This window comes from Oryza glaberrima, chromosome 8 (assembly GCF_000147395.1).
Source record: "Oryza glaberrima chromosome 8, OglaRS2, whole genome shotgun sequence".
In the NCBI taxonomy this organism is placed as follows: Eukaryota; Viridiplantae; Streptophyta; class Magnoliopsida; order Poales; family Poaceae; genus Oryza; species Oryza glaberrima.
In genome coordinates this window covers 23,502,806-23,514,524 of record NC_068333.1, presented here as the reverse complement: position 1 = coordinate 23,514,524, position 11,719 = coordinate 23,502,806, and the positions used below count along the sequence as shown (strand labels likewise).

General features: G+C 37.6%; 1 protein-coding gene across 1 annotated transcript; it reads right to left on the bottom strand.

The window, feature by feature from the left end:
- Nucleotides 1-7,039: 7,039 nt before the first annotated feature.
- Nucleotides 7,040-10,342, bottom strand: LOC127781511 (uncharacterized). The gene is made up of 9 exons (XM_052308473.1): nucleotides 10,109-10,342; nucleotides 9,862-9,983; nucleotides 9,290-9,343; nucleotides 9,168-9,192; nucleotides 8,915-9,037; nucleotides 8,673-8,836; nucleotides 8,233-8,302; nucleotides 7,590-7,688; nucleotides 7,040-7,308 (listed from the first exon to the last, which is right to left on the bottom strand). Exons 1-9 carry the CDS (start codon nucleotides 10,313-10,315, stop codon nucleotides 7,231-7,233), a joined length of 942 nt encoding a protein of 313 aa, XP_052164433.1. The 5' UTR covers nucleotides 10,316-10,342; the 3' UTR covers nucleotides 7,040-7,230.
- Between the last annotated feature and the right edge of the window lie 1,377 nt (nucleotides 10,343-11,719).

Genomic DNA, 11,719 nt, shown 5'->3' with positions numbered 1-11,719 from the left:
TCCCCGACGAGCGTAATAAAAATGCCCGACATTAATTAATTAACAATGTGCATAACTGTGTATATATATGCATGCTAAAACAGAGCGAGGCCAATTAGCCGTACGTACGTGATCGGTGAAGCTTCATGCATGTTACTCATGACATGACATTTCAAACCTAATTAAATTGACTGATGTGTCATGTACATGTGATAAATTGTGTATAACATAATTAAATTGACTATGGAAGCAGCAGCCAGGGGTGAAAATGTGGCGGGTAAGATCGGATCACAATCAGAGTTTACATTACTGTCGGTAACCACGGTTACCACCATTACCACGGGGTTACGGTAATAGAAATACCGCAGTATCCTCCTTAAATTCAAATAAATTTAGAAAATAATTTGAATTTTTGATAAATTTTGCACGGTTTCGTACGGTTTTTCACGGTTACCGCGGTAACCGTGCTTACCACCGGGGCGCGGTAACCCTGGCCCCGATGGTTTAGGAAACCCTCATCACAGCATTCTCATATCCTAACCCACATCTTACTTTAAATTCGGAATCGGATACGGGTAGTGTCGGATAACACATCACTCATCCTGTATACTATCCCATATTAATTTCTTCGAATCGGATTCGGGAACGGATATTTTTTTATGTCCAACTCATGAATATTTAATGTAAGAAAACCAGTAAAGTGCTAAAAAAGATACATCAAGGAACAAATTATATAATATTGCACGTGAGCTTATAAAAAATAGTGATTAACTAATCTTTTATTATGTTTATAGGTGAATTTATAATAGATTTTCACATATGTTTCATAATATGTGACATGCGGGCGAATACAACCCTTCCTGTATTCTAATCCATATATTTTTTTACAGATTTGGGTTCGAACTCGGATAATATCGGGTATCCCATTTTCTCTCTCATATTCCTCCCGCAGGCCTCGGATCGGTTGGGCGGGCGGGAAATATCCGCCCCATTTTCACCCCCTAGCAGCAGCTACTATACCAATCGACCACATCACGTACTTATACGTATATATATACGTACGGACACAAATACAACTATATATGCAAGGGCAGATCCAGTGATTCATCTGTAAAGTGTGGAACTACGTACGTATCTACAGCATGCACGTATTCGTGTGTGTGTAATAGGTGTTAATCGAAGGACCTATATATACATAATACTACCTCCATTTTATGTTATAAGACTTTTTTTTTAGCTTTACTCACATTCATATAAATATTAATGAATCTAGACGCACATATATATCTAGATTTATTAACATATATATAAATATGAACAATGCTAGATTTATTAACATATATATATAATATGAAACGGAGGAAGTAGGAGTTATGGTGCCCATCGGTTGGCTTATTTAGGGAATAAACCAAACGACATATTTGCAAACGAAAAATAATTTGTAAATAAAACTTTTATATATGTATTCTTGGCGAGCTAAAAGCAAAGGCTGAAAAATAAATTTCGATAAAAAACCTCAAAACCAACTCAAAATTTAGGGTTAAAAATTCAAATTTTGGCTGATAAGCATAACCGTAATCGAAAGATGATAGGTGACGAATGAATTTTTATCACGTGAGCGTCACAGATTATGAACTGTGACGAAATTTTATGTTTTTGTGATGTAAAAGAAGCGTCATTTATCATAAGATTTCTTGTAGTGAGGCCACGTATATAGGTTGTAACCGTGTCATTGCATGATCTACCGACCACACGAGAGTATACTGCATGCATGCAGACGATGTATACGTACTTGTAAAGGAAGTCGTTTAGGACAATGTTTAAGTCAAACATTGGAAATATAAATCATGAATAACTCTTAAGTTGTTAAGTTTGAAAATATAAAAATTATATGAATAGATTTGTCTTGAAAAATACTTTTATAAAAGTATACATATATCACTTTTCAATAAATATTTTTATAGAAATAAAAAGTCAAAATTCTGTTTTAGAGACCGTGTCGCTAACCAAAACGACTTTCTTTATGAGTACGGAGGGAGTACACGGAGGTTTTAATTAATAATGACGGTGGTTCTGGTATTGTACGTGCATATGCATGAGATATCAGAGTACTGTACGTACTAGGTGAGATGGGCAGATCGCAATTAAAGGTTTGGTTTGGTTTAATTTGGTTTGGCCCTGTATACATTATACTAGTTTCTGATTATTGGACCACCCTCTGCATGCATATGCAGCTAGCAGTTTTTTGCAATGCAGATCGAGGCAGATAATATTTAGAGATGCAGCCACTACTATACGTTACTAGTACTACTGTTGCCCGTGTACGTGTGCATGGGCAACTCGTTAAAAACCCTAGCTTTATGAGATGATCCAAGATAGGCCGGCTGGCCATCGATCACTATACCAATACAGGCTTAGAGCTAGCAGGGTACAATAACATAATGCAGGTATGATAATGCATGCAGGCTTATAGCTAGATAACTATTCTGAGCTCTTGAGGAGATGTCCCCTGGTTGTTTACATATCACTTAAATAGTTATAAAAAAATTTTAGAAGATGTATTAATATGTGATATATCACTCCACAAATATGCAACTTAAAATTCAACTTTCACATGTCACAACAAAAAAAAAGAAATTAATTTACAGCTAGTTAACGTATATTAATAGTCAAATTTTATTTTTTTTCTTGCGATATGTAGAAGTTGAATTTTAAGTTGCATGTTTGTGGAGTGATATACTATCTGTTAATACATCTTCTTATTTTTTAAAAAAAAATTATAACTATTTGAGTGGCATGCAAGCAACGAGTGGATGTTCTTTCCAGAGTGTAAAATTTACTCCCGATATACTAGCTCACTATTACTACGCTAGTGGATGATTAGATTTTAGCTATATATCCATGGCATGATAGTCAATAGATATAGCTAGTTTTTTTTTTTTTTGAGTAATAGATATAGGCATATAGCTAGTTGGCTTTACTATTAGCTTTGCTATATGTTCGGACATGTTAACTTTTCCTTGAATTCGTCATATTGGTGTACCTACCCCCGCTGCAGGTAATCTGCTTATGTTATGCTCTAACTAGTAAAACCTGCTTTATTTAGATGAGGGAAGAATCGTACTACACATTTGTTGGAAGGACGGACAACGATAATCAATTTCTCTCTTTTTCAACATGGCCATGGAAAGTTTTTTAAGAGTAGGTACAATAGCAAACTATTAACCAACTATAAACATATTTTAATAAGATAAAAAATGAGAGAGAAGAGCAGCGAGCTACATATCTATAGCCAGCTGCAGCACGGACTCCAAGACGCAATATGTGTATGATATGTGGGACCATATATTAATACACTACAAGATAATTGAGCTATTGCCACCAAATTATTACAGCAAAAAATAATTCGTAGCAATATATTATACTATTGCAATGATAATTTTTCTGTGGCAAATAATTATTTTTTATTGCAACTATCTACAATCGTTGTTTTATTTAGTACTTTTATTGCAATAGAAAATGAGATATCGCCACAAAAAATCGTACTATTGCAAAAAACATGTTCTATCACCACAATTTTAATTTTTGTAGCAATTTATATAGTACATGGTACTTTTCACTATTTTTTGTTGCCACAATCAACAAATTCGTTGCAATAAAAAAAATTGTTGTCTCATAATTTAACTTAATTTTTTCATATGGACACGGATTGAGACAAATTTTATATAGAAATTATAGCTCTCGACGAGATCTACAATTTTATATGTGATAACTTTTTCATTTGAAATCTTTTAGATATTCAAATATATGATTCAAATCTCAGTTAACTAGGCTCAAATGGAACGATATGTATTTTCCAACAGAATTGATGCGTAGGTGAGTTGGTAAAGGAGAGCACACCTGTAGGACAGGTCTTGGGTTCGAATCCTATCTAAGACACAAAATCAAAAAGATAAGTAGATAAATAGATAGGATGATAGATTAATATTTGAACTTTTAATTTGGTACGTAAAACTAATGCTACATATGGAGTGGTGGCAATAATTTTTATTACAACGATGTGAAGTGTTGCAATATGACTTTTTGCCACATCCATTCCGTGGCAACATCTAAATTTATTACCACAAAATAAAAATCGTTGCAATAACCTATTACTACGCTGTTTATTACCACGGCTAGCAACGATTTTCCAATTGTGGCAACATGTATCTATTGTCATACTTTTAGTATTGATGCCACGATTTTTTTCGTGGCAACAAATGATTTTTCTAGTAGTGATAGTATAGTAAAGAACTATTGTATAACTTGGCTATTAAATTGGCTATAGATGAATTGGAGCTAGTAGTGGGCTATACTATTAAAATTGCTCTAATATGATTTGACAGACGTTCCTAGGCTCTTATTCGTCCGAACACTTGACCCTGACTCCTCATTAACGGCTGTCCTTCCACCCAATTCCCCACATCCTTGCATCGCATCTCCAACCCCTGCCTCCACGCATCCAAGGGTGCTACAAGGCTACAACACTTCCAACTTGTTTAGTTCCAAAATAATTCTTCAAACTTTCAACTTTTCCATCACATCAAAACTTTCCTACACACACAAATTTTCAACTTTTTCGTCGTATCTTTCTAATTTCAACCAAATTTTTAATTTTGGTGTGAACTGAACACAGCCGTCACATCGCCACCACCAGAGTTCAAAAACAAAGCTGGGACGTAATCCCGGGCGTGACAAGTAAAAATCCAAAATTTAACCATTCTGCTTTGCCATGCGTGCATCGACGTGTTTTTCAAGCTACTAACTACTAGTAGTACGATATGGTTAATGTTCAGGCACAGTTCGAAATCTGCATGGATCGATATCGATGCATTCCATTTAACATCATATCGTCGGACCAGGTCTCGGTTCGCAGTGGCTGAAAAAGCATGAGGGGTTGTTTAGATTTAGGGGTGTAAAGTTTTGACGTGTCACATCGGATATTATATAGCGTGTCGTATGGGGTATTTGGACACTAATAAAAAACTAATTACAGAATCCGTCAGTAAACCGCGAGACGAATTTATTAAACCTAATTAATCCGTCGTTAACAAATGTTTACTGTAGCACCACATTGTTAAATTATGGAGTGATTAGGTATAAAAGATTCACGTCGCAAATTAGCCGTAATCTGTGCGTTTAGTTATTTTTTAGTCTATATTTAATATTTTATGCAGGTGTTGAACGTTCGATGTGATAAGATGTAAAAGTTTAGAGTGTGATCTAAGCAGGCCATGAATCACTAACGAGGCAACAGCGGCGTGCACTGTGGAATCGACCAATTGATCGATCGATCATAGGTCTCGGTGGATGATGAATTTGGATTGGCGGCCGGCAAATCACGCATGTAGCAAAAAGGAGGAAGCAGCGAACCAAAAGTCGGACACAGGCATGTCTGAGATAGATACAAATTAACGGCCGGTCTTTGTAGGCAGTCAACACCTAACAGTAGGATCGATCTAAACCTATATATGTAAGGAGACATATATACTGTGTATCTAACGTACAGTACACTGTATTACAACATATATAAAACTAGGTGATACCTCGCGCTTTGCTGCGGGATTCATGTATGAGTATATGTTAAATATGTCGAAATGATGAAAGTTAATGTTGAGAAAATAATGCGAGGAAGATGATTTGACACATATTTGTTGATCTCTGTAGTATAATATTATAGATGATGTGTTATGCTTACATGAGATTTAAAATAGGCTAGAATAGTAATTGGTAGTGAGTGAAGATGTGACATACTTGCATGGGTTTTTAAATGGGCTAGAATAGTAATGCTAATGGATGATGATACGGCATATTTGCATGTTGAATTTTAGCTTCTAATAATTATTAGTGGGTATCAACTATATAGAAAGTATATATACTACTTCCGTCTTATTAAAAAAGCAACTTCAGACTAGGAACCTACGTTCAGATTTATGTTTAGAAATTGGTTCTTTTTATAGGACGCAAGAAGTATATTGGATAACCTCCATCATCGGTACAAGGGTCGTATGGTGTCAGTGCGGGGGGTGCCGTCACTATTCAGAACCTTAGAAATTAGAGACCCCAAATCTTAATTACATTAAGCAGTACTAAGCATACTTAATTAGTGGTATGGTTAAAATATTAAAGCCCAGAAGGTCCGGAGTATGACCCAGAGCTAAGGCCCTGTTTAAAATTTTTCACCCTCTCACATTGAATATTTGAACACATGCATAAAATATTAAATATAAACGAAAAAATAACAAATTACACAGATTACGTGTAAATTGCAAGACGAATCTTTTAAGCCCTAATTGCTCCATGATCTGATAATATGGTGCTGGTAATGATGGATTAATTAGGCTTAATAAATTCATCTTGTAATTTATAGGCGGATTCTGTAATTTATTTTGTTATTAGTTTACGTTTAATACTTCAAATGTGTATCCGTATATTCAATGTGACACGCCAAAACTTTACACACCTGAATCTAATCACAGCCTAAAAGTGGAACTTAAAGAGTAATACCTAAATCTAAATCGATTACCATAATCACATTTTACAAGTTTTTGTGATTTGCCATCTGCCTTTCTACGTAAAACAGTCAATCTCACCTACTTCTAGTAGAAACATTTTACAGTTGGGCCGAGTTTAGTTTCAAATATTTTCTTGAAACTTCCAGCTTTTTCATCACATCAAAATTTTTCTATACACGTAAACTTCCAACTTTTCTATCACATCATTTTAGTTTCAACTAAACTTTCAATTTTAGCATAAACTAAACACACCCTTGGTAGAAGTAACAGTGCTAGCTTCCCTTCATGGCTTCATACAATACCGTTGATTCCTCGGACCCACTTACCACAAACAGAACTATACAGAACATTAATTACTACTCTGTATTTACTACTCGGCCCTTAATTACTCTGCGGGCCTCCCCAGCTCTACAATTTATGGGCTGGCCCATCTGTCTCCCAGATATAAGATGAGAACTTGCAAAAAGACATTGATATAAGATGGACCAAGGTGACAAAACGAAAAATTGAGGCTCAGTGAACTGAAAATAATCTGGTGAACTATGTCGATTCCTGGTTACATTCCCTGGCATATTTACAACATGTAGTATATATACTGGTCTAGCTGAGAGTAGCAGATTCAGGAGTCAAAAGACCAGGCTCTGGTGAAGTAATTACAAGTTTACAACCTCCTATGATAGGCCAGCCGAAGAGTGACTCAAGCTGCTTTATACGCAAATGTTGGTCGCGACTCTTGTTCCTCATCTTCCGGTACCATCCAATCTAGCTTAGGGCCCTAAAGCAGGAAAAGGAAGACATAAGGGCCTCTGTGCATTTATACAAACCGCATAGAATGCAGTTGAAGCATCCAGTATTAGCTAATTATGCCAATCATAAGTCAACGAAATAGGTCACAAATATGAAATAGATAAGCATTACGAGATAATACATAACGGTGTGTTTAAATGCAGTACATATCATTTGCCAAATGTCAGGGGATAGAATAAGAAATTTCCTTTTGCTTGATAGTATAGTCATATGGTAGGATAACTTTAGTCCATTAATGAAAATGCATACCTTTCCCTGACGAATGATGGTAGGGTAGCTTCCCGTCATATCAACCACAGTAGACGGGTCAGCAATTCTAGTACCTCCATCGACAATGAAATCAAGGCCCTGAAAATGGAATCACCAATTAATGAAGCATATCACGCCAATTTGTGTTTCAGCATGACCCAGGAATGGGTACACAACTGCACATCAAAGTAACGCAGAATGGACGCTATGATAGTTTTACTAGACATTCCAAGCAGTTCGTTACAATTTTTACCTTTTTACATATAATTACATCAATCATATTTAGTAAAAAATAGCTTCATGTGAAAATAGCCAGCAACTGCAACTAACAGAGTCACACCCACAATTGTTTTGTAAGTCAGGACTTTTTGCTTCAGTTACCATACAAGCCAGAGCTGCAGAGCAGATCATAGAGACAACTTGTATAAAAAGCCTAGTAGATGATAACTATGAAATCTACAATAACGGGTCAGCATGTACTAATAACAATATCACCTATAATTCTTTATAAGAAAACAACAATTGACACTCTTTAAAAGATCAATACAGTGGAAAGTGTAACGCCATTGATACACAAAAGCTCTTTTAATAAGATCATAATGTGCATAGTTTCTAGTGTATTGATGGAAGTGAAGATATATACCTGTTGCTCATATATATCAGCAATGATAACCGGGTCAAGTATCCATTCATCCTCTGACAGAGATTTGACACTGTAAATACAGGAAAAGGAGTATGACTATGAGTATAATTGTTAAGAAAGACAAGTTGATAACACGACATCTCGATCATTATCAATTCCTCATTCCTTTCAAACGCTAAAGAAACCTAAGCTCCAGAAATTACTAAAAAAAAGAGAGCACAAGAAATCTCCGTTCGTTTTTAACTGACAAGACCGAAACAGAGAGGTACATATGCACGATATAGTATTGTGAATGTTCAAACATGCCAGCAGAAAAAATAAAGTACTTTCTCCAAACTATTTGATGGTATTATAATTCAGCAATATAACACAGCATGTCACTACATAGAGCAGGAAACAAATAAAGTAAATAAAAAAAGGTAGTTACAGCCTAGACCAACCTTGTGCAGATCAAAGGCTCATCAAGATTTTGCAATATTGCTTCACATATGGGGTCATCTGGAAGTCGGACACCAACCTGCCTCCTTTTCGCGTACCTAGTAGATGATCCATGCCTTATGCATTGTTTGGGCAATTCCTTGGTTGCAGGTAAAATAAAGGTGTACTGCACAGGATTAAATAAACAGGTCATTTGTGAAGTACTACAAAACTATGGCCAAGGGTGAAAAGAAGATATGCTTACAGGCCCAGGTATTACACGCTTGACAGCACGAAATATGTTAGCTTGCCCTTGGTTAGTGCCTCGAGGAAATCCGGTTGTGTAGGTATCAATGTCTCGTAGCGAGCGGCACAAGATGCTGAGAGGCTGCACAATTCAGAACTGGTATAAATACACAGAATCTACAAGTAGGAGGAACTGCTCCCAGGTTGTGTTTTGCTTGAGAATAATCATCAAACTCGTACAAAAACATTTTTTACGTCTTTGCATATCTTGCCTTTGAATCTCCAATGCCTTTGATCCTGAACAAGATAACAAATCACAAATCCCCGTTAGAACTGAAATGCATGCTTTGCTTCTGTTATTCAACATACTAACAGATCAAAGGCTCAGTTGTACCTGCGAAGGCGCTCGACAGAGTCATTGTTACTGAGATCACAGACGATGGAGTAGCTGGAAAAAATAATACTATAGGTATTATTTATGTTCCCAGTGCATTATGCAAAACAATAAGAGATGGAAAATTCAACAGCACATTTATGTATCTAAATATGGTCAAACAAAACGCACAACGAATTAGGACCAATGCAAGCTACTACTATCAGTCTTCTATAAGTTGATTTTGAGTGGAAATCAAGGCTTAAATCACAACATTTGCAGAGAAACTATTCAGAGATTGCTGTGTCTGCCCATTGACGAGCATGTACTTGAATGGGCATGCCATACTTAATATTGAGTGGAAATGAAAGGCTTAAATGACAACATTTGCAGATAAGTTATTCAGATATTGCCGGCGTCTGCCCATTGCCAAGCCAAGCATACACTTAAACGGGTGCACCGTGGGTATCAACTATCAACCGCAATTCTGCAAAGTCGCGGAACGCCACCTCACTAAACTAGACAGTGGCAGACTCCTAGACAAGCAAAGCAACCAGACGAACACGCGGTGAGACTGAAAGCGGTGGGCGTACACGGTGTCGGTAGGGATGATGCCGACGGCGCCGCGGTTGATGAGTTCGACGACGGGCTCCAGCTTCCACGCGTCCTCGCCGGATGGCTCCACCTGCACCCGCAGCATCCCGGCATCCCCTCTCTACACACGCCCCCACCCCCACCAATCACCACCACCACCACAACACAAGTTCAGCACACTGGAGTTAGCCGCGACGGCGACGAGCAGCGGATAGAGAGAGAGAGAGAGAGAGAGAGAGAGAGTACCGTGAACTGGCGCTGGGAGGCGTACTTGAGCCGCTTGGGGTTGCGCTTGTGGAGGGCGACGACGGCGAAGGAGGCGCGGCGGGGAGGAGGCACCGCGGGGAGGCGGAGCTGCGAGGAGGAGGAGGAGGAGGCGGCGCGGCGGAAGGGGAGGCGCGAGGAGGACGCGGCGGCGGCGGCGGCGGTCGCCGTGGCTGTGGCGGTGGCCATCGGAGAGGGTCGGGGTTGGGTTGGGTTGTCGCCGAGTGGGGGAATCCGCCGCGGTTTATGCCGTTCTCGTGATCGAATCCACGGGCAGCGCGTGCGTTGGGCCTTGGGCCGCACAAGGCTTCACTCAGCCCACGTATTTTTCTCGTGGGCTCTACGGTGAAGTCCACGTATTTTAGGAAGGAATGAACTATGGAAGAATTTTGTAGAAAGCTTATAGGAATTGTCAGCATGAAAAAAATTCCAATGGAAACCTAATTGTATTTTAGGAATGACTGTTCGAGATGAACGTTTCAAATCTACAATTTTAAAGAAAAAAATTGCAAAAAAAAAACACCCCAAATGTCATCCCGAGTTGAGTTTAAGGTTATCTCCTTGTTGCATATACTCTTTAGAATTCACATTGATTTGGGATTCCTGCTATTGTTTGGTGTTTTTTCCCTCTTCATGCATACTAGTATGTTGTATTACCTAGCATATTCCTTAATAGAAATGGCCTTAAACATATTTATTTCTTAGCAATACCAATACTTATATTGAATCTAACAAAAAAAACCTAACAAATGTCGAACCCTGCGAAACAAACGCAACAACTCATCTCTTCGTCGCTTCGATGTGTAAGAGTGGAGACTCATGATCACCGTCGTTCATTGACGTGCTGAACATTATGACTTTTATGAGTAGGCATGCATCTGCAACGGCAATATCATCAGCCCTGTCTGATATGAATGGCGACCACATCTCCTTACTCGTGAGCGTATGTGGGATTTGCAGCTATGATGATGAGCTAAGCATATAGGTAATTGGGTGAAAAAGGAGAAATAGAAAAAACATAGCATATAAAAATATAAAATAGAGAATTACAAAAGCACAGGAAAACCGTTGGAATGACCATTTGATTGGGTCGCAGAAAAAACATTGAAATTTGAGGAGAGATAAAGAATTAAAAAAAAATCTTTTCATGAGATTATACCTCATGTTAAATTTCCTCTAAAATTTGTATGGAAAGATACATTCCATAGGAATTTTTATAGGGTTCGTCTCTCTTTGATTCAAAGGACTACTAGTCTATCAAACAAAAAGGCAAAGGCCCTCTTCGTTTCCTCTAAAATTTGAGGATAAACTTTTGGATTAAAATGGCATGTTTTTCAAACTGCTAAACGGTATATTTCGTGTGAAAACTTTCTATATGAAAGTTGTTCTAAAATATCAGATTAATCTATTTTTCAAGTTTGTAATAATTAAAACTCAATTAATCACATGTTATTACCATATCATTTTACGTGAAACACTTAATCTTCATCTTCAGGAGATTCAAACAGCACCAAACTCTACCTACGAGTTCGTAGTTAGGATTAATTTTTTTGGGACGGATGGGGTATGTAGGAAAATTTCATATAGGAATGA

Coding starts and splice junctions, on each gene's coding strand:
- LOC127781511 (XM_052308473.1), bottom strand. CDS start 10,315: ATGGCCACCGCCACAGCCACGGCGACCGCCGCCGCCGCCGCCGCGTCC. Junction 9,984..10,108: donor CCTCCCAGCGCCAGTTCACG/GTACTCTCTCTC, acceptor GGGCGTGTGTAG/AGAGGGGATGCCGGGATGCT. Junction 8,303..8,672: donor GAGCCTTTGATCTGCACAAG/GTTGGTCTAGGC, acceptor CTGTATTTACAG/TGTCAAATCTCTGTCAGAGG.